General features: G+C 38.4%; 1 protein-coding gene across 2 annotated transcripts in view; it reads right to left on the bottom strand.

Annotated features, from left to right (window-relative positions):
* Window positions 1–24,795, bottom strand: part of PTPN4 (protein tyrosine phosphatase non-receptor type 4) — a 178,229-nt gene that overhangs the window by 136,895 nt on the left and 16,539 nt on the right. For both annotated transcript variants that reach the window (XM_079923967.1, XM_079923966.1), the window contains exon 2: window positions 6,650–6,804. In XM_079923967.1, coding sequence (XP_079780093.1) covers window positions 6,650–6,787 — 138 coding nt within the window. In that variant the 5' untranslated portion in view covers window positions 6,788–6,804. The remainder of the gene's footprint in view (window positions 1–6,649; window positions 6,805–24,795) is intronic.

Below are 24,795 nucleotides of genomic sequence, written 5' to 3'. Positions count from 1 at the left end.
AAAAAATTCAAAACAGAGAAAAGATTTAATAACCTATCACATACTACAATCTTGGAATTTTCAAACACTACGACAATTGGCCAATTATCACATCTTTTTGCACTAAGTATGTCCACTTCCATTTTAACATCTGATTTTCCTCAAAACACCTTCGTAAATAGTAAGTTCTCCTTCAGAGTAGATGTTGCAAATCAATCTGAGAGACTTCAAGGTTAATAAACGAGGCAGACTGGACACAAATGTGTGCTTAAGATCCACGACGATGCTGAGAGGGCAGCACTCAGAGCAAGTCTGAGACAGCTCTTCGTGACCAGCTCTCACTCCCCGTCCCTCTGCCAATCATGCAAGAACTAGAGAGTCACTCTCTGAAGAAAATGAGCCAGTGATAATCTGGACTCAGAGACATCAGGTACAGCTGATTAATTTTCACTGAGCTGAAAACAGGGGAAATCCACATGATAAATGGAAGTCTACCCACGGAAGAGCTGAGACCTCCCTAGTCCCCTTCTCTCCCTCAGCTCTAAGAAGTCCCAGTCAGGGCTCCACAAGCTCCAGGCAGATGACTGAAGGATTTCCCTCTAGCGAAAAGACACTCTGAACTAACCAAATATTACTATATAACTACTTTGTTTATTGAAAGGATGATAGAGAGGAAGTATGTGTGTATGGAGGGGAAGGAGAAGTAAAGTCTCATCCTCCAAAGTCAATACATAATACAAACAACAAAAAACAAACCAGACAAAACCAGACATACTGTAAGATGTTTCTTAGAACCATGGTAATAAATATGAGAGAAAAACTAAACGTGTCAAATGCAGTTACTTCTAAGGGGCAACAGGGTAGGTTTAGGGTTCTGTTAGTTTTTGTTGTGACACTTTACAGAACAATTATTTTAAATTGTGTACATGAATAAACCAATAAATGTAAAAACAAAAAAATTTCTTAGGGAATCTGGATGATGTGTAAATGACAGCATTTTTAAAGGAATTAAGAAATCAAATTTAGGGACTTCCCTGGCAGTCCAGTGGTTAAGACCCCACACTTCCACTGCAGGGGGCACAGGTTTGATCCCTGGTCAGGGAACTAAGATTCCGTGTGCCACGCAGTGTGGCCAAAAAAAAAGCTATCAAATGTAAGTAGGGCTAGAAATAATACTTAATAAAATGGTTAAGTGTTGAAAATAACAGGTCCAAACACACCTTCTCACATACACACACACATTACTGGCTCTGCTACCAACTTGGCAAGTAACCTAATGACTCTAAACTTATCTTCTCATGTGAAAAATAAAGACAGTGGAACAATAACTAGGAAAAAATCCCCCAAACCCTATCCTCCTTTACAAATGTGACTGTAAAATGATTCCAGGTATGTTCCGTTGAGGTAAATCCATCATCCTTACACTCCTTTTGCCTCCCATTTCAATCAGCAGCCACCTGCTAACCCCAACTCTATAATCCAGTTTGTACTACAGATGTGGTTAACAAGTAGTTTACCAGATGAAACAAGGTGAGGTTCAGCCAACTAAATATTCATCAACCCAAGCTGTAACATAACTACAATATTATTAATTGAATTTCATTTTATTTCAAGGGGGAAAAATCTATGATTTACTGCATCTTACACTAACAACTGAAGTACTGGTATCATTTTTAAAAATTAGCCGTTAGAGAGCCTAGAAACAAGCCCATGTACCTAGGGTCAATTAATCTACAGCAAAGGAGGCAAGAACATAATACAATGGAGAAAGATAGTCTCTTCAACTGCCTGGTGCTGCCCCAGTGAGTGGTGCTGGGAGCTGGACAGCTACACATAAAACAATAAATTTAGAACATTTCCTCACACCACACACAAAAATAAACTCAAAACACTTTAAAGACCTAAATACCAGACACGACACCATAAAATTTCCAGAAGAGGACATAGGCAAAACACTCGTTGACGTAAATTGTAGCAATATTTTCTTAGCTCAGTCTCCCATGGCAAAAGAAATAAAAGCAAAAATAAACAAATAGGATCTAATTAAGCTTTTGCACAGCAAAGGAAACTATCAACAAAACAAAAAAAACCTTATGGAATGGGAAAAAGTATTTGCAAATGATACGACTGAAAAGGGGTTAATATCCAAAATATACAAACAGCTCTTTTGACTCAATATCACAAAACAAACAATCCAATCAAAAAATGGGCAGAAGACTTGAATAGACATTTTTTCCAAAGAAAACATACACATGACAAATTGGCACATGAAAAGATGCTCAATATCGCTAATTATTAGAGAAACGCAAATCAAAACCACAATGAGGTATCACCTCACAACTGTCAGAATGGCCATCATCAAAAAGCCTACAGGGCTTCCCTGGTGACGCAGTGGTTGAGAGTCCGCCTGCCAATGCAGGGGACACGGGTTCGTGTCCCGGTCCGGGAAGATCCCACATGCCGCGGAGCAGCTAGGCCCGTGAGCCATGGCCGCTGGGCCTGTGCGTCCGGAGCCTGTGCTCTGCAACGGGAGAGGCCACAACAGTGAGAGGCCCGCGTACCGCAAAAAAACACACACAAAAAAACAAACAAACAAACAAAAAGCCTACAAATAACAAATGTGGTAGAGGGTGTGAGAAAAAGGAACCCTCATATACTGTTGATGGGAATGTAAATTGGTGAGATCCCTTAAAATACTAAAAATAGAATTGCCATATGATCCAACAATTCCACTCCTCGGTATATATCTGGAAAAAACAAAAACACTAATTCGAAAAGATACATGCACCCCGATGTTCATAGCAGCACTATTTACCAAGACAAGCCAAGACAAAGAAGCCACCAAAGTGCCCATCAACAGATGAATGGATAAAGAGGATGTGGTACATATATACAATGGAATACTACTCAGCCATAAAAAAGAATGAAGTAATGCCATTTGCAGCAACATGGATGGACCTAGGGATTATCATACTAAGTGAAGTAAGTCAGAGAAAGACAAATGCTATATGGTATCACTCATCTGTGCAATCTAAAGAAGTAATGTAAATGAATATATATGCAAAACAGAAACAGACTCACAGAATCACTATGCTGCATACCAGAAACAACACAATATTATAAAATCAATTGTACTTCCATAAAAGAAGTTATCAGTTATTCTTTATTGAGTACATAAGAGATACATTACAAAGAACAAAAAGAAAACTGAGGGAAAATGCAATGTGGACAAAAATGAAAGTAAACAAACAAAAATCCTCACTGCACAAGTTTAGTTTTGTCTTTAAATACTGCTACCTATGAAGTGCCTCAGAACTGTGCACTGAATCACATGTGCTGAATAAATGAGCATACATTTTGAATATTATTTCAGTGTTTCCAAATACAACTCTATACATGTCAATTTTATACATATACATTCACATATAAAATAAATATATAGGGGCTTCCCTGGTGGCGCAGTGGTTGAGAATCTGCCTGCTAATGCAGGGGACACGGGTTCGAGCCCTGGTCTGGGAAGATACCACATGCCGCGGAGCAACTAGGCCCGTGAGCCACAACTACTGAGCCTGCGCGTCCGGAGCCTGTGCTCCACAATGGGAGAGGCCACAGCAGTGAGAGGCCCGCGTACCGCAAAAAAATAAAAAAATTTTTTAAAAAAATCATCCCCGTTGGATCTGTGACTCACAGAATCCCTGAGGATAATAAATACGCCACTAAGTTTGGGGGTAATTTCTTATGCAGTCCTAATAACTGGAACAGGTTGGTTCTACAGAACTCTTCCTTATCACACAGCCTACTGCTTGCTATACAGGTGTACCAAAGTAAAAATAAAAACAAAATTTAGGCAAAAAATCCTCATAGGTTGGTGAAATCAATCCTTGTAGTACAGATACTATACATTTAAAAATATTAATGGAAACAAGTTTTTGGTGAATTGATGATGAATTTAGGGCATGAGGGAGACAATTCCATAGGCTGGCTACAGTAAAAAGAATGGCTGTGTAAACAGAACTTGAAGCTGAAGCAACACTTATGGGCTTACCTCACTCCTATGTCCACAACAGAGAAAGAGAAAGAGAAAAAAAACTCATGAAGTTGTATCAACTCCTTTAGTACCGCATTTTCTCTCAGGAAAATATAAAGGAAAAACTCTGATGAGATAAACGCCAGATGGAAAAAAAGCAGGCTTTGGCAACAATGAATATTTGATCTGTGGTACAGAAATCTTTTAGGGAAAGCAATGCCTGCAACAGCTAAGACGTTACAAATTATCCGCCGGTAGTCTCCAAAGGAAACTAAGTGGTTCTCCTTCCTGGTGAACAGAGATGCTGGTGAGCCTAGCAGCTGCCAACAGTGAGGATTTCCGAGACTTAAAGGTATTTAATGGACATGAGAGAATAACTAGCAGAGGTTCAAGCTCCCCTACTAGTTTGCAGCCTATCATGAACCACTGCACAGGCTGTAAGCTACATAACTAGGGAACCATTCATGTAGATTAAAATAATCAGCACCTGTAATAAAAATGCAAAGTAGCTCAGACACTCTGAATGATTCCAGCCCTGACACTCAGAGGAATAGACATACTTACAATGCAGGGGACACAGGTTCGATCCCTGGTCGGGGAACTAAGATCCCACATGCCACAGGGCAACTAAGCCTGTGCACCTCAACTACTGAGCTCTCACACCTCAACTGGAGAGCCCGCATGCCACAAACTACAGAGCCCAGGCACTCTGGAACCTGCGCGCCATAACTACAGAGGCACGTGGGCCACAACTAGAGAAGAGAAAACCCTCATGCCACAATTAGAGAGAAGCCCACACGCCGCAATAAAAGATCCCACATGGGGGCTTCCCTGGTGGCGCAGTGGTTGAGAGTCCGCCTCCCACATGCCGCGGAGCGGCTGGGCCCGTGAGCCATGGCCGCTGGGCCTGCGTGTCTGGAGCCTGTGCTCCGCAACGGGAGAGGCCACAACAGTGAGAGGCCCGTGTACCGCAAAAAAAATAAAAGATCCCACATGCCTCAACAAAGATGCCGTGTGCCAGCAACTAAGACCTGACGCAGTCAAAAATAAATTAAATAAATAATAAATCTTTTAAAAAATCAATAAATATATCAATATAATATATATGAAAAGATCTAAACCAAAATAAAATAAATATGTCTTCCTATAAGAGTAATTAAACAGCACATTGATTTCCACACTGAAAAATACAATACTATCATCAACTAAAGTGCCCAATAGGAAAATTATGCTAGATGGGAAATACAGCATAAACATAATGTGTGGTGAGAACATTTAAGATTTATGCTCTTAGCAACTTTCAAGTGTAGAACACAGTACTGTCGCCATTAGTCACCATGCTGTACATTAGCTCCCAGAACTTATTCATCTTGTAACTGGAAGTTTGTCCCCTTTGACCAACATCTCCCCATTTCCCCCATCCCTCGGCCCCTGCCAACCACCATTCTGAGCTCAGCTTTTCTAGATTCCACATACGAGTGAAATCATACTGTATTTGTCTTTCTCTGTCTGACTTATTTCACTTAGCATGATGCCAAGGTCCACCCATGTTGTCACAAAAGGCAGGATTTCAGAAGATCAATATTTTAGATTACTTCAAGATTTCAAAGTCTAGAAATACCTGTGTAACATAGCAGGAAACAAATGAAGGTGTTATCCTGGAGATGTGGAAATGAGGAATGAGGAATTCCAGTTTCAATATGGACTATATATTAGATACTGTTATATTCATAATATTAAATTTTGGTGTGTGATAATGATATAGCTGTAATTTATGAGATCCTGAGGCTGCTGAAACACAGGTGAAGTGTACCACCTACTTTCAGCAGGGTCAGAAAACACACACAGAAAGAAAGAAAGATAAAGGAAATGAGCAAAATGTTAACAACAGGTCAATCTAGGAAAAGGGTAGGTGGGTATTCATGACACTAGTCTCTCCCCTTTCTGTAGGTGTGGAATCATCTAAATAAAAAAGAGGAATGCCTTTGCATATATCAAGACATGTTCACAGCAACATTACTGATAAGAGCCCAGGGTGGAAACGATCCAAATATACACAAACGATAGACTGGACAAATAAATGGAGATAAATAAATGGATAAGTAAACTGTGGTGTACTCATACAAGAGAGTACTACACAGCAATGAAAATGAACCAACTACTGCTAACACACCACACAGGTGAAACTCACAATGTTGAGCAAATAAAGCTGGACACAGGTAGGATGAACAAACATTTGTTGAATAAATGTTTCAGATAAGGCTCAGATAAGATCAGGGCTGCTATTTATCTTTGTTTAGTAAAAATTTTCTTCACAGACAGCAGAATAAGATCACAATGGGAATGTATAAATTATTTATGAGAACAAGATTCCTTTCCCGCACCCTCAAGCACATTTATAAAAACCACCTACACACTATTGACCTGCTCCACTAATAATGTGCTGCTGGTTTGTCAACCCCTTAAAAGACCTTGAATTAGAATGTGTATTTGATAGTTACAAAAACCAAACTAACAAGACCTTCCTCTTTGAAGAAGGCTTTTCAAACTGTACTATGATTGAACAATTTTAGTTTTAAAATTTAATCTAAATTCAGATTTATAACCAGATTATTAAAATTAAAAAAGACATAAAATACTTACATTAACTTTGAAAGCCTGTACAGTGTTATCCAGAAGAAGGATGTTGCAAACCACCTCTGTATGCAGTCTATCTCGGGCCAACTCTGATGCTCGTACATTGTAGGTTCTGCCAGCAGGCAATCGGAAACGTGAGGTCATTACTGTCCACACAAGGTCTAAGTTGAAAAAAAAAATTAACTAAATAAAGGGGCAGCTGAAGATACAAATTATTTATATAAAAAGGTACAAAGTTATTACATATTTTTCAATTAACCTTAGCTAAAAAGCAGTTACAAATTTTGAAACACCTGGATAGGAATTGTAAGTATAAAAGAAGACACCATATATAGTTCATCATGTAAACTAAAATTACAATTGCCTGGAAGAGGAGTTTTGTTTTGAACCGTCCATTAAGAAGACAATACACAAATTGCGGAGGTAGCCATATTCCAATTCAAAATATATAAATTTAGGAGCAGCCAAAAAGGAGGAAGGAAAATACGCTACCTCAGGAAGCCGGGCATTACTCACTGATGCAAGCATTAAAAAGACACTGGAGGATGGCAGCAGGAGGGAAGGTTATTCACCTCTCAAGGGCCTTTCCTTTTATTCAAGCTTAAGATTTGGGGGAAACACGGGAGTTTATTAGTTGGGTTTTTTTTTTTAATATAACAATACCCTTTCATTTTAACTATCCTCAAATGAAAACTAATTCTAATAGAACTATTCTTAGGAAAACAGAAACAAAATAGAAAACTTAAGACTACAGATCTTTGTTTCTCAATTTTTTAACCTAAGAGGGAACAAAGACTGCCTATTAAAAAAAAAAAACAGGTATCACATCATTTTCAGCAACAATTGACATTAAAAGACAATGAAGATGTAACTTTGAAGTTCTGAAAGAAAATTATTTGAAACAGAATTATGTTCCCCCCAAATCAGCATTCATGTGAAAGAATAAAGTTACAGACATTTTCAGACATTCAAAAATTCGAAGTTTAAAATCCATAAAACTTCCCTCTAAAAGACAACTGGGGGACTCTCTTGGTGGCGCAGTGGTTAAGACTCCGTGCTCTCAATGCAGGCGGCCTTGGTTCGATCCCTGGTCCAGGAACTAGATCCCACATGCATGCCGCAACTAAGAGTTCGCGTGCCACAACCAAGGAGCCCGCCTGCCACAACCAAGGAGCCAGCCCGCCGCAACAAAGATCCGCCGCGACCAAGATCCACCGCAACCAAATAAATAAATAAATATTTTTTAAAATATAAAAATAATAAAACACAACTGGATAAAGGAAACAAACTACACTACAAACACAACTATATAGAATTTTAAAATATAAGTAAGCAATAAGTACTAAGAAATTTAATAAGTAAAAATTAATAATAGAAAGAAATAGCAATTCAAATACATGGCATTCAGTAACTGCAGTTGACATCGTACTGTTAACATCAAAAGGATTCAAGCTAAAAGTAAATGTCAATGTTACATACGTATAAAAATTGTATAGAGGGGGCTTCCCTGGTGGCGCAGTGGTTGGGAGTCCGCCTGTCGATGCAGGGGACACGGGTTCGTGCCCCGGTCCGGGAAGATCCCACATGCCACAGAGCGGCTGGGCCCGTGAGCCATGGCCGCTGAGCCTGCGCGTCCGGAGCCTGTGTTCCGCAACGGGAGAGGCCACAACAGTGAGAGGCCCGCGTACCTCCCCCAAAAAACAAAATTGTATAGAGGAAAATAGCTTTGGCATGTTGACAGAGAGAGGCTAACCAAGTGAAATTCACCAGTTAAAAGACTGTGATTGGCAGTTTCCAGTTTCACATGTAAACAGCTCAGGAAGTCCCCACTCCATCATAACAAGTAAAAAAAAAGCAGAACAGACTGGAAAATCAGCAACCATTCTTGGATCCATAAGAGAGGACACAGGGCAAACTGCTGTCCCAAAGACTGGAGAGACAGGTGAACACAAAGAGTCACAGCTTATGGGAGTAGAGACTTCAAACCTCTACTTGAAACTGCCACAGAAACCAGTACATGAGTAGAAAAGCCTGAATCCAACTGATGATTTGCTGGAAGCTCAATGTGGATAATTCCCAGAGTTTTTTAAAAACTCCAGGGGGCCAGTCATAGCAGGCCTCACACAATATTGTGAGATTGACCTCCAGGAGCTCCGTCAGATTCCCACAGTAAATATCAGAGAAAATTACCCGAACTTCCCCCAAGGGGTGGGATGGTGGAGGTGGGGGACACAAGACCATTATGAAATACAGTTGACCCTTGAACAACACAGGTTTGAACTGCAAGGGTCCACTTATACGTGGGTTCTTTTCAATAAATACAGTACTGCGTGATTCACAGTTGGTTGAATCCATGGATAAAGAGGACTGATTATGAGACTGAGCATTGGTGGATTTTGCTATCTGCAGTAGGTCTTGGAACCAATCCCCCATGGATCCCGTGGGACGACTCTACATGATTTTTCAACTCTGTGCAGGGTCAGCACCCTGAACCCCCAGGTTGTTCAAGGGTCAACTGTACACCAGAGCACTCTGTTCTTCTTAACAAGGGCTGTTCTTAGGAGAAAACTAGTTAACCAAAACCTAACTGACCTGGGGCAAGGAAAATACTCAATTCCAGCTGACTCTAGCCTTCTAGAGGGAGAAGGGAAATACCCAAGTCCAGCCAACACTAGCCATCCTGTCCCCCTATAAGGGGAGAGAAAAAACTGAGAAATACTTTTGTAGTTCATAGTCCAGAGGCCTACGCTCACTAAAATACCGAAACCTAACCACAAGACTACAGAGTGCTTCCTTTCCCCCCCATTACTAAAGGCCTATTTACTGAACTTCCTCTTACCAATATATATAATGTCTGCCTATCGAGAAAATTTTATAAGGTATACTAAAAGGGGAAAAAAAACACAATGTGAAGAAACAAGGCAAGCATCAGAACCAGACAGGAAGGTGTGCTGGAATGACCACACAGGGAATTTAAAACAACTATGATTAATAATATGCTAAGGGCTTCCCTGGTGGCACAGTGGTTGAGAGTCCGCCTGCCCACGCAGGGGACACGGGTTCATGCCCCGGTCCGGGAAGATCCCACATGCCGCGGAGCGGCTGGGTCCGCGAGCCATGGCCGCTGAGCCTGCGCGTCCGGAGCCTGTGCTCCACAATGGGCGAGGCCACAGCAGTGAGAGGCCCGCGTACCGCAAAAAATAATAATAATAATAATAATATGCTAAAGGCTATAATAGGCAGAATGCAAGAATAGATAGGCAATGCAAGCAAAGAGAAGAAAATCCTAAGAAAGAACTAAAAAGGAACATTGCAGGTAAAAAGCACTGCAACACATATGAAAAATGCCTTTTATAATAATGGACTTATTAGTAGACAGACTATGAGCTAGAGGATGTATCAATAAAATCCCCAAAAGCAAAAAGAACAAAGACTGAAAAAAACAAAACAGAATACCCAAGGACTGTGGGACAAATACAAACGATGTAACATACATGTAAGAAGAATGTAAATTGGTGCAGCCACCAATAGATATATTGGGCATAGATATATGCCCAGGAGTGGGACTGCTGGATCATATGGTAGTTCTATTTTTAGTTCTTTAAGGGACCTCCACACTGTTCTCCATAGTGGCTGCACCAATTTACATTCCCACCAACAGCAAGAGAGAAAGAAACACAAACAAAACCCCCAAAAGAACCAAATCCAAGACCAAAAACCCTATACTTAGCCATATCCTTTAAAGCTACAGAAAATCAAAGATAAAGAAGACAGAGGAAAAAACACCTTAGCTATAGAGGAGCAAATATAAGAAGTACATCTGACTTCTTAACCAAGCAAGAAAGAAGAGAGTGGGGTGAGATACTTAAAATGCTGAGGAAAAAACCCCTCAACCTACAATTCTGTACCCTGCAACATTATCTTTCAAAAGAGAAAAACGAATACTTTCTCCAACAAAAGTTTAAAAATAGAGGGAATCTGTTGCCAGTGGACCTTTGCAAGGTATGTTAAAAGAAGTTCTTTAGAGATAAAAAGAAAATAATATAGATCAGAACTCAGACTTAACCAAGTGAAAGCCCTTAAAACGAAGACTGGTCCTGAAGTGAAAGGAATTCTGCTGCAGGCTTTAAAGACATTATCTGTCATGCAGCAAGAGGGCCCGTGACAGGGCCACGTGGCAAGGAAGCACAGGGCCTCTGTGGGCTGACAGTCAACAAGGGACTGAAGACCTCAACTTCCCAAGCTGCCACAGTCCAGTCGACACCTAGCTTGCAACTTTGTCAGCTCCAACCAAGCTGTGCTCATACACCTAACCCACAAAAACTGGGAGAAAATAAATGTGTGTTGTCTTAAGCTGTAAATTAACTTTAAAAGAATGGAGAAATCTGCACTGCTCAGCCCAATTACAGAAATGCACTATCTGTTCTAAATATTTAATACTCTCAAATATGGATTGTCACAAGATGTTGGTATCCTATTATTTACCATAAAACCTTTTTAATTTAGACCCTGCTGAGAGCTTTAAATAATTTTATTTGATTATTTGGTTTGATGTTAACCTCCAACCACTGAGGAAAAACTAAATTCATCAAATAGTAATCTTTAAGTTCTTTAAAATTTTATTTATCTACAGTTGATTTATAATAATGTATTAGTTTCAGGTGTACAGCTTCAGATTCTTTTCCACTATAGGTTATTTCAAGATACTGAATATAGTTCCCTGTGCCATACAGTAAATCCTTGTTGTTTATCTATCCTATATATATTAGTTTGTATCTGCTAATCTCAAACTCCTAATTTATTCCTCCCCCACCTTCCCCTTTGGTAACCATAAGTTAGTTTTCTATGAATGTGAGGCTGTTTCTATTTTGTAAATAAGTTGATTTGTATTATTTTTTTAGACTCCAAATATGAGTGATATATTATTTGTGTTTCTCTGACTTACTTCACTTTGTATGATAATCTCTAGGTCCATCCATGTTGTTACAAACGGCAATATTTCATTCTTTTTTATGGCTGAGTAATATTCCATTGTGTATATATATACCACTTCTTCATCCATTCATCTGTCGATGGACACTTAGGTTGCTTCCATGTCTTGGCTATTGTAAATAGTGCTGCAGTGAACACTAGGGTGCATATATCTTTTCAAATTACAGTTTTCTCTAGATATATGCCCAGGAGTGTGACTGCTGGATCATAGGGTAATTCTATTTTTAGTTTTTTAAGGGACCTCCATACTGTTCTCCATAGTGGCTGCACCAATTTACATTCCCACCAACAGTGTAAGAGGGTTGGTTCCCTTTTCTCCACACCCTCGCCAGCGTTTAAGTAATTTTTAAATTTTAAAAAAATTTCTTGGAAAAAAAAAAAAACTTAGAAGAATAAACTGAGTTTTACACTCATGTATGTGAAAAATATATTTTCCATTAAAAAACACTAAGAATAATTTCTAAGTAGATTACCAGTATATTCATTCATATATTCATCCAGCCATTCAACAAAAATTTGTTGTCTGTGCCAGGCACTGATCTAAGTACAGCTGGGATGAAAAAGAGGATGACCAAAAACAAACCCCCAAAACTGGAGGAGTGGGATGTTCACAAAGGGTTTTGAGAAGCTCCAACAGATGCCTGGGAATCCAGAAGGCCATCAGCATGTGAGAACTATGCACATGCCCAGGAAAGAGCTGAAAAAGCCCTAATCTCTCACTTTTTGATAACCTTGAAGCTCTGCAAAAACAAGATGTGAAGGCTAAAGCAGGGCTGTAAAAGCCTTGAAAGCCACGTCACCAAAGGTTGGAAAACTTAGTCGTTCGAGGTATGTAAGAAAATCTGTCCATTCATTAGCTGACTACTAAGTTAACTGAGCAAAAACAGTGCAGCAACACAATGACGTACAGATTTTATAAAATTAGTTCAGGAAGGCCACTAAACAAACTAAATAATCAAAGCAACACTAAATAAACAAACAGTAACAAAAACAAAAAGAGCACCAATAAAAGACCAGGGAGGAAGGAATCCGATTTCTAGAGTTGATAAAACATTATTTTAAAAGTACAGAATTCAACATGCAAAATTCCAAAAATGTAAACACAAAACAAAGAAAAAAGCACGATAGAATGACCTACATACAGGAGAGAAAGAGAAAAAAAAAAGGGAGTTCAATAGAAACTGTCCCTGAGGAAGCTCACACAATGAACTTACTCAACAAAAATCAAGGGTTATAAATATGTTAAATAAAATAAACCGCAACTACAGAACAAAAAGAAAGCTGAAAACGGTATCACACCAAATGGAGAATATAAATAAAAACACAGAAATTACTTTTTAAACAAGCAATTCAGAATTCTGTAATTAAAAAGTAAAATAACTGAAATTTAAAATAGAAGGGCTTAACAGATTTGAGCTAATATAATAAAGAGTTAGCAAACTTGAAGATAAATCAATTGAAGGATTCCCCTACTGGTCCAGTGGCTAATGCTCTGTGCTCCCAAGGCAGGGGGCCCAGGTTCAATCCCTGGTCAGGGAACTAGACCCCACATGCCACAACTAAGAGTTTGCATGCCACAACTAAAAGAGCCTGCATGCCACAACTAAGGATCCCGCATGTCACAACGGAAGATCCCACATGCTGCAACTAAAATATCCCACATGCCGCAACGAAGATCCCGAGTGCCTCAACTAAGACCTGGCACAGCCAAATAAACAAACAAATAAATAAATAAATAAATATTTTTAAAAAAATTTTTTTTAAAAGATAAGTCAATTGAGAATATACAGTTTGAGGAACAGAAAGAACAAAGAATGAGGAAAAATGAGAACTGCCTGAGACCTGAAAGACACCATCAAGCATATCAACATATTCATAATGGAAGTTTCAGAAAGTCAACAGAAAAGGGGGCAGAGAAAATATTTGAAGAAATAATGGCATATAAGTCCCCAAATTTGACTTTTAATAAAATCAAATAACTTCCAAAAAGATAAACTCAGAGATCTGCATCTAGACACACAGTAGTCAAACTGTTAGAAATCAAAGAAAAAGAAAATCTTGAAAGCAGCAAGGGAAGAGTGACTCATCACCGACAAGTGATCCTCAATTATATTAATAGACAATATCTAATTAGGAAACATGAAGGTCAGAAGGCAGAGGATGACACATCCAAATTACTAATTGAAAATGACTATCAAGAAGACTTTAATATCCTGTAGAACAATACTTAAAATAAAGGAGAACTTAAGATAGTCCAAGATAAACAAAAAGAATTTGTCACTAGCAGATCTATATTAGAAAAAAATTAAAGATGAAATGAAAGTATATTAAATAGTAACTAAAATCCATAAGAAAAAATAAAGACTACCAGTAAGGGTAACTACATGGCTAAATATAAACAACAGTATAAATTTATTTTGTATTTGTAACTCTTTTTTAACCTATGGAACTTAAAAGACAACTGCATAAAGCAATATTTATAGCACTGTGTTGACAGGCTTATACTGTATAAAGATGTAATTTGTAAAGGAGGCAGAAATGTACAGTGGAGAAAGGACAGCCTCTTCAATAAGTGGTGCTGGGAAAACTGGACAGGTACATGTAGAAGTATGAGATTAGATCACTCCCTAACACCATACACAAAAATAAGCTCAAAATGGATTAAAGACCTAAATGTAAGGCCAGAAACTATCAAACTCTTAGAGGAAAACATAGGCAGAACACTCTATGACATAAATCACAGCAAGATCCTTTTTGACCCACCTCCTAGAGAAATGGAAATAAAAACAAAAATAAACAAATGGGACCTAATGAAACTTCAAAGCTTTTGCACAGCAAAGGAAACCATAAACAAGACCAAAAGACAACCCTCAGAATGGGAGAAAATATTTGCAAATGAAGCAACCGACAAAGGATTAATCTCCAAAATTTACAAGCAGCTCATGCAGCTCAATAACCAAAAAACAAACGACCCAATCCAAAACCGGGCAGAAGACCTAAATAGACATTTCTCCAAAGAAGATATACAGACTGCCAACAAACACATGAAAGAATGCTCAACATCATTAATCATTAGAGAAATGCAAATCAAAACTACAATGAGATATCATCTCACACCAGTCAGAATGGCCATCATCAAAAAATCTAGAAACGATAAATGCTGGAGAGGGTGTGGAGAAAAGGGAACACTCTTGCACTGCTGGTGGGAATGTGAATTGGTACAGCCACTATGGAGAACAGTATGGAGGTTCCTTAAAAAACTACAAATAGAACTACCATATGACCCAGCAATCCCACTACTGGGCATATACCCCGAGAAAACCATAATTCAAAGAGTCATGTACCAAAATGTTCATTGCAGCTCTATTTACAATAGCCCGGAGATGGAAACAACCTAAGTGCCCATCATCGGATGAATGGATAAAGAAGATGTGGCACATATATACAATGGAATATTACTCAGCCATAAAAAGAAACGAAATTGAGCTATTTGTAATGAGGTGGATAGACCTAGAGTCTGTCATACAGAGTGAAGTAAGTCAGAAAGACAAAGACAAATACCGTATGCTAACACATATATATGGAATTTAAGAAAAAAAAATGTCATGAAGAACCTAGGGGTAAGACAGGAATAAAGACACCGACCTACTAGAGAACAAACTTGAGGATATGGGGAGGGGGAAGGGTGAGCTGTGACAAAGCAAGAGAGAGGCATGGACATATATACACTAACAAACGTAAGGTAGATAGCTAGTGGGAAGCAGCCGCATAGCACAGGGAGATCAGCTTGGTGCTTTGTGGCCGCCTGGAGGGGTGGGATAGGGAGGGTGGGAGGGAGGGAGACGCAAGAGGGAAGAGATATGGGAACATATGTATATGTATAACTGATTCACTTTGTTATAAAGCAGAAACTAACACACCATTGTAAAGCAATTATACCCCAATAAAGATGTTAAAAAAAAAAAAGATGTAATTTGTATGACAATAGTACAAAAGGAGAAGGAAAAGTGAACCATATAGGAACAGTTTCTATGTGATGTTGAAATTAAACGTGTATTATCCCCAACTATATGGTTATAAGTAAACCCCCAGAGAAACAACAGTTGACACTTAACAACATGGGCCTGAACCGTGCAGGTCCACTTATATGTGAATATGTTTCAACAAATATACAGCTGGCTCTCCATATCCACAGATGTGGAACCCCAACTGTAAAGGACTTGAACATCCATGGATTTCAGCATCTGCAGAAGCTCCTGGAACAAATCTCCCACAGATACAGAGGAACAACTATTCTAAGAAATAAACTCAAAATAAAGTAAAAATAAACAACAGAATTAAAATGACAGGCTAGAACATATCTAGCTAAAATAAAAGAAGGCTAAGACGGAGGAATAGAGAAAAATGGAACAAAAGACATAAGAAGACTAGCAAAACGGCACTATCTTATCAATAACAACATTAAATATAAATGGACTGAAAACCCAAATCAAAACACACAGATCAGCAGAACAGATCCTTTTTTAAACCCTGCTCCATTTATTTGCTCTCCACAAAAGACACATTTCAGATTCAAAGACACAAACAAATTGAATGTAAAAGAATGTAAAAAGATATACTACAAGAATAGTAACAACAGAGCTAGAATAACTATTAAAATCAGTCTGGTTGGAACTAAGACACAAATTCAGCAAAGTTGGAGAATACAAACTTAACTCAAAAAATTAGGTGTATTTCTATACACTAGCAATTAATGATCCAAAAAGGAATGTAAGAAAATAAATTCACTTACAGTAAAACCAAAAATAATAAAATACTTAGAAATGAATTTGACTAAGGAGGCAAAAGATTTATATGGTGAAAACTACAAAACACTGAGGCATAGAAATTAAAGAAGATACAGATGAAAAAACATCCTGTGGGAGGAGATGGCAGAGTACCACAACTCTTGAGTGCTGAGCATAACTCCCTCATGTGAACGCATCAAAAACACACCTACATGTGGATCAATTCCCACTAAAAGCAAATAAGACTGGCAAAAAGACTCTTCTACAACGAGGCTGTAAAGACAGATTCACGTGGACTTGTGTAGGAAGGGAGGAGAAGCAATCAGGTTAGGACCCACAACCCTAGGAGGGGACACAGAAGAGAGAGATTATAGGCTTGGAGATCCTCCCTGAGGAGTGAGCTATTTGAACCACACATTGGGCACTCCGACCCCGGGGTCCAACACCACTTAGCTGGTGTGAAAACCAGTAGGACTTACAGGAGGTCTGTAAGAAATCGAGACTCCATTTGTGAAGAGCACACACACGCTTACTAACTCCTGGGAACAAGGTGGAGGGAGAAGACTGAAACCACCTAGGGGTCCGGAAAGTTTCTCTTGACCAGCCCAGGGCATGCCCCAACCCACACCAAGTACCCGCTCCAGCCCCTCCAGCTCCAGCAGTAGTGTGAGGGCTGCCATTGCTAAAGGCAGTGCACACCCGGCAGGGGACAGAGTGGCTTGCACAAGACACTGCATCTGAATAGGGAGGGAGCGGCCACTGCTGCTACTAACAGAGACATCAGACGGGGAACTGTCTTGAGCTCTGACTGGCACACTGGGACCACCCTGGCACAGTCCTGGCCTGCACCAGCCCCTCTTGCTCCAGGGCTGTTCCCCTCTGGGGCGAACGTGCCACTGCTGAGAGGAGAGAGAGCTCACACTGAAAGGGAACAGAACCACCTTGCACCCAAACTTCAGGGCTCCTGCTCCAGCATGTCGGGAGCTGACCCCGTGCCAAACAGGGCGGTGACAACCACTGAGCACAGAAGCTCTCGCTCAAACCTGGCTCTAGCTCCAGCACCCCCATCTCCAGCCCCACCTCCTTCCAAGGTGACAGCTGCGAGTCCACCCTGAGGTGTGACCCGTGCTCACTTCAGATCCAGCTCTCCTACCAAAGCCACTGTCTGCGGGCTGTACAGGGACACTCCCACACAAGTCTACTCCTTCAAGACTGTGACAGATAATGTGTTTCACCTGATTTCATATACAGAGAAAGTTAACCAAAATGAGAAGACAGAGAAATTTGTTTCAAATGAAAGAACAAGGAAAAAAAAAAAAAAAGCCCTGTAAAAAAACCTAATGAAAGAGAAATAACTTACCAGATAGAGTTCAAAGCATTCATAGTGAAAATGCTGCCTGAAAAGAACAGATGAAGACAGTAAGAAATTTTACAAGGAACTAGAAAATATAAAGAAGAATCAGAGATGAAGAATATAATAAATGAAATGAAAAACACACTAGAGGAATTAACAGCAGACTGGGTGATACAGAAGAATGCATAAGCATTCTGAAAGATAGAATAATGGAAATCACCCAATCAGGATAGCAAAAACAAAACCAATCTTTTAAAAAATGAGGGCAGTTTAAGGGACCTCTAAAATAACATCAAACATATACTATTCACATTATAGAGGTCTCAAAGGAGAAGAGAGAAAAAAGGGTTGAAAAATATTTGATGAAATTATGGTTGAAAAATTCCTGAACCTGAAGAAGGAAACGGATATCCAGGTACAGGAAGCACAGAGTCCCAAACAAGATAAACACAGAGACCCATACCAAGACATATCATAGTAAAATGGCAAAAGTTAAAGATAAAGAGAGAATTCTAAAGGCAGCAAGAAAAAAACAGAGTCACATACAAGGGAACCCCCATAAGGTTATAAGCTGATTTTTCTGCAGAAATTTTGCAGGCCAGAGGGAGTAGCATGATATATTTAAAGTGCAGAAAGGGGAAAACCTACAACTTAGGATACTCTACTCAGCCAGATTATCATTTAGAATTGAAGAAGAGATAAAGAATTTCTCAGACAAGCAAAAACTAAAAGAACTCATCAATACTAAACTGACCCTAAAAGAAGTGGTAAAGGACCTTCTCTAAGTAGAAAAGAAAAGGCTACAACAAGAAGAATTTATAGGAAAGGAGAAACCCCACTAGAAAAGCCAAATATTTAGTAAAGGTTGTGGATCAAGCACTTAAATAAGCTAGTATGAAAATTCAAAGACAAAAATTATAAAATCAACCATAACTACAATGAACCATTCAGGGATAAACACGAAGATGTAAAACATGACATCAAAAAACAAAAATGTGGGGAAAGGGAGTAAAAAATGTAGATCTTCTAGAATGTGTTTGAATTTAAATGGCTATCAGTTTAAAACAAGCAGATATAGTTATAGGTCAACATATATGAACCCCATGGTAAACATAATTCAAAAACCTACGATAGATACAGAAAAAGAGTGAAAGGAACACAAGTATACCACTAAATAAAATCATTGAATCACAAGGGAAGAAACTAAAAGAAGAACAGAGAATAACTACAAGAACAAGCAGAAAACAAGTAAAAAAAATGTCAATAAGTACTTATTGATCAATAATCACTTTAAATGTCAAAGGAATAAAGCTCCAATCAAGGGCGTCCCTGGTTGCACAGTGGTGAAGAATCTGCCTGCCAATGCAGGGGACATGGGTTCGAGCCCTGGTCCAGGAAGATCCCGCATGCTGCAGATCAACGAAGCCCATGCACCACAACTACTGAGCCTGCGCTCTAGAGCCCGCGAGCCACAACTACTGAGCCCACGTGCCACAACTACTGAAGCCCACGCACCTAGAGCCCGTGCTCCGCAATGAGAAGCCACTGCAATGAGAAGCCCACACACTGCAACGAAGAGTAGCCCCCGCTAGCGGCAACTAGAGAAAGCCCGCACTCAGCAACGAAGACCCAACATAGCCAAAAATAAATAAATAAATAGCTCCAATCAAAAGACATGAGGTGGTTGATTAGATTAAAATGATCTATATGCTGCTTACAAGAGACTCACTTCAGAGCTAACGACTGAAAGTGCGGGGATGGAAAAAGGTATTCCAAGCAAATGGAAATGAAAAGAAAGCTGGCGAAACTAGACTTTAAAACAGTCTATAACAAAAGATGAAGAAGGGCACTACATAACGATAAAGAAATCAACACAGGAGAATATAACATTCATTAACATATATGCACTGACACAGGAGCACCTAAATGTATAAAGCAAATATTAACAGACATAAAGGGAGAAATTGACAATAAGAAAATAACAGTAGGGGACTTTAACACCCAACTTGCATCAATGGACAGATCATCCAGACAGAAAATTAGTAAAGAAACAGTGGTCTTAAATGACACATTAGACCAGTTGGACTTAATAGGTATCTATAGGACATTGCGTCTGAAAACAGCAGAATATACATTATTTTCCAGTGCACATGGAACATTCTCCAGGATAGATCACATGCTAGGCCACAAAACAAGTCTCAACAGATTTAAGAGGACAGAAATTATAGCATGCATTTTTTCTGACCAAAACGGTATGAAACTACAAACCAATCACAGGGCAGGAAAATGGGAAAACATAAACACGTGGACACTAAACACATGCTACTAAAAAACCACTAGGTCAATGAAGAAGTGAAAGAGGAAACCAGAAAATATTTGGAGACAAATGAAAATAAAAACACAACTTTCGAAAATCTATGGGACACAGCAAAAGCAGTTCTAAGAAGGAAGTTTAGAGTGATACAGGCCTACCTCAGGAAACAAAACAAAAAATCTCAAATAAACAACCTAACTTACCATTTAAAGGAATCAGAAAAACAACAAAGTTGAAAGACAACAGAAGGAAGGAAGATCACAGGAAATAAATAAATGGAGACCAAAACAAAAAACAATAGAAAACATCAATGAAACCAAAAGCTGAATTTTTGAAAAGATAAACACAATTGATAAGCCTTTAGCCAGGCTCATCAAGAAAAGAGAGCCTAAAAAAAATAAGAAATGAAATAGGAAAAATTACAACTGATCTCACAGAGATACAAAAAAACCATAAGAAAATACTACATTTACATGCCAACAAATTGGACAACCTAGAAGAAATGGATAAATTTCTAGAAACATACAATCTTCCAAGACTGAACCAATCCAAACATACCAATCACTAGTAGTGAAACTGAATTAGTAATTTTAACACTCCCAGCAAACAAAAGTCCAGGACTGAATGGCTTCACAGAGGAATTCTACCAAACATATAAGAACAGCTAACAACTAACCATCTCAAAATATTCCAAAAAACTGAAGTAGAGGGAATACTCCCTCCAAAATTCATTCCATGAGGATACCATTACCCTGATAACAAATCCAAACAAAGACAATATTACAGGTCAATATTACAGGTCAATATCTCTGGTGAATACAGATGCAAAAATCCTTAACAAAATATTAGCAAACCGAAATCAACAATACATAGAAAGGATCACACACCATGATCAAGCAGGACTCATTCCAGGGATGCAAGGATGGTTCAATATCTACAAATTAATCAATGTAATACACCACATTAACAAAAGGAAGGGGAAAAAAATCACATGATCATCTCAACAGACACAGAAAGAGCATATGACAAAATTCAACATCCATTCATGATAAAAACTAATCTAAGTTGGTATAGAGGGAACATACCTCAACATAATAAAGGCTATTTATGACAAACCCACCGCTAATATACTCAGTGATGAGGGATATGGGATTAAGAGATATCAACTACTGCATGTAAATAGATAAGCAACAAGGATATACTGTATAGCACAGAGAATTATACTCATTATCTTGTAATAACCTATAATGGAGTACAATCTGCAAATATACCAAATCACTATTATGCTGTACGCCTGAAACTAACACAATATTGTAAATCAGTTATACTTCAAATAAAACTTTTTTTAAAAAAATTAAAATTTACATATATTTGCTATCTCTGTCCACTATTAGAACCTAGAAGCAATAGTCCAGTAACACTGAACGTACATAACGCCCTATATACTACTACACACTAAAAGAAACCAGGACTTCTTGGGAGAAAAGGCTGATTCCAGAGCTGGGGCAGAGAAGATACAAGGTCAGGCTAAATCTCTTGTGCTGGTAAGTAAAGAAGTCCTAAAAATCTGATGGGAACAAATAAAAAAACATGAGAGGCAGTTAAAAGGGGCTCCCACCAGTTAAATGAGACAACTTAAGTTTTAAGGTAAATAGTAACAAGAATAGATAATACTCTGAATAAAACAAAAATCCATAGGTCTAAACTGATACTAATTTAAGTCAGGGAAGGGAAAACTCTTCTTTGTAGAATAATGTCAAATGATAAATGTAGAATAACACAAATAGAAAATTGCCATTTTACAACTACCATAACTGATTTAGGCAAGAATCATCAATGAATGATAAAATCACTGGGTGAAATTTTATTGAGGAACAAGATACACACATAATCTCAAAGTATTTTTCCACTGATTACTTACAAAGGGTGAAAGGTATCCCTACAATGGAGAAATCTGTCAAATCCCACCTTAACCAAACGATCATATCTAATCTCACCAAAACTACCGTGATAGGCACCATGATGTTACACATTGAGAGCACAACTCCTATGGAATATTCCTGCCAAAAATGTTTAACCTGAATCTGATTATGAAAAAAATAAATTAAAGCAATCAGACAAATCCAAATTGAGGGACACTCTACAAAGCAACTGGCCTGGATTCTTCAAAAATGTGAGGGGCATGAGGAAAAAGGGAGAAGAAAGAGATTAGAAGAAGGCTGGGGAAGCAGTGTAGATTAAAAGAGACGTAACAATGCAAGGCAACGTGTAGTCGTTGATCCAATCATGAATCAGAAAAAAAAAAGTCATATCTATATCTGTATCTATATCTATGGGACTTGGACAACTGGAGAAATTTGAACACAGAATGTATTTCAGATTATAGTACAATGTCAATGTACTATAATATAGTGTCAATGTTAAATTCCCTGAGTGTGACCATGTGGTTATACAGGAGAATGTGTTTATTTCTAGAAGATGCATGTTTGCACGCTGAAGCATTTAGAGGTAAAGTGTTATGATCATGATGTCTGCAACCTTCAAACAGTTCAGAAATTTTTAATATATAAACACAGAGAGAGATAAAGCAAAGTAGCAAAACGTTGGCAATTGGTGAATCTATATGAAGAGTACATAGGTGTTCAATATACTATTCTTGCTACTTTTCTGTAAGCTTGAAATTTTTCAAAATAAAAAGTTGTGAGGAAAGAGTAAAAAGAAATTCCTTTCAAATTCTGTTTTCACACTTAAAAGAAGCAGATAAAAACAAAACCTTTGTTATCCAAAATTATGAAGCAATTAACCACTCACAAAAAGTTTTCAGGATAACTGACGATCCCTTACCATTATCATCTTGTACGGGATGTTCTCCAATGAACCATATGCTTTGCTACAATCTTAATTTCTTATATGGATGTAACTACAAATTAAAATGTTGGTATTGTAAGTACTGGACTGCATAACTTAGCTTATTGCTGTAACACTTATTCAGTGAAGGCTCCTTCAGCCCTCTGAACTAAACTTGGCAATATAACACCGAATAGGCCAGATTCTCTTAGGACAGTACTGTTAAAACTATGAGCTATAGGGACTTCCCTGGTGGTCCAGTGGGTAAGACTCCGTGCTCCCAATGCAGGGGGCCCGGGTTCGATCCCTGGTCAGGGAACTAGATCCTGCACACATGCGCAACTAAAAGCCCACATGCCGCAACTAAGATCCCACATGCTGGAACTAAGACCCAGTGCAGCCTAAATAAATAAACAAATAAATACTATGAGCTAGAACACTGTTACCCTGTAGAAGGGGAAAAAAAAAAATCAAATGTAGCAATAGTTTTGATCTAAAATTTCTCTCTATATATTTAATATACCAAACACATTTGCATAGTAGTTATTATACAATAACTTAAACAAGAAGCTTCTTATTTAACAAATGGTATAGTACAGCAAAAAAATATCTCAGTTAATCATGCACAAACCAATCACCTGAGACATGAGCACTGGACATGCACACTGATTCGCTGATATACAGGCAGCATTTTCCAAATGTCCTCTGATACCCTTTATTCAACTGCTACTGACCTCTAAGAATGCTGAATTACCATGCCAAAATAAATACCATATTCATTGTGAACTATAAACACAGGACTAATCTGAACTATTTCTTGCATCAAATTTATTTACCTGAGGCTTTTCCTTTTCTGTTACTTAATATTTTACATTTCATTATTTCCTATTTATACATTATAGCATTGAAAGTACTGTGTGTTTGTGAGAGTGCGTGAGTGAGAGAGAGAGAGAGCGAGAGACCTAACCCGCTAAGGCCTCTAAAGAGTTCCCTAATCCTGGGCCCTCAATACACCTGTTTACTCATGTAAACATGTCAGCAGCTCCTAGTTACTAGACACAACACTAGATGCTAGAGATATAAATATATATACATCTAGCTCTCTGCCCTCAATGAGCTCACAGTCTAGTTGGGAAAGAGACTTTAAATAACTCAGTGAAACAGTATACTAAAAAAAGATATAAAACAAACTGTCCTAGTGAGTCAAAGAACTACTGTCTCTCCTGTCTGTAGCTCGTTGCCTAAGTACTAGAAACAACTTCAGCAGCCGCTAGTTCTTTCCATCTTCACTTTCTAAATTTCTGATCTAGTCTCTTCTATAGGAGACTCCAAAAATAAAGTCAATCCTTCAAAAGTACCAACAGCCAATGCAAATTGCTTTCTTCTTGTCTAAAAAGGGCCAGCCGTGTAGTATATGTGGTATCATCTTTTGGGCTTTGGTGTTCCCCTCTTATTCAGCAAAAACTATTTTCTTACTAGTTAGGGGTTTAGCGTAGAGCATTTTTAGACGGAAAGGAAAGAAAAAAATAAAGGAAGAAAGGAAGGAAAGAAAGAAAGAAAGGAAGGAAGGAAGGAAGGAAGGAAGGAGGAAGGAAGGAAGAAAAGAAAGAGAGAGAGAGAGAAAGAAAGAAAGAAAGAAAGAAATGGAGAAAGAAAGCTGGCCTCTAGAGTTTCTATCCTTCCTTTAGAAAGCAACTGTTTCACATAAGCAGAATTTTCTTTGTAACTGAACACAAACAATAGAGTTTATAGCATCTAACTGTAATGAAATGTTTCAAACTATAATTTGAAACTCATTGGCTATGAAATCAAATTAGTGGATCAAACACCTATGTTTTTTAACAAAATAGAATAGTGT

This window comes from Stenella coeruleoalba, assembly GCF_951394435.1.
Source record: "Stenella coeruleoalba genome assembly, chromosome: 6".
NCBI classification, from domain to species: domain Eukaryota; kingdom Metazoa; phylum Chordata; class Mammalia; order Artiodactyla; family Delphinidae; genus Stenella; species Stenella coeruleoalba.
The sequence above is the reverse complement of the archived record's forward strand: the minus strand, read 5'-3'. Positions and strand labels throughout refer to the sequence as shown.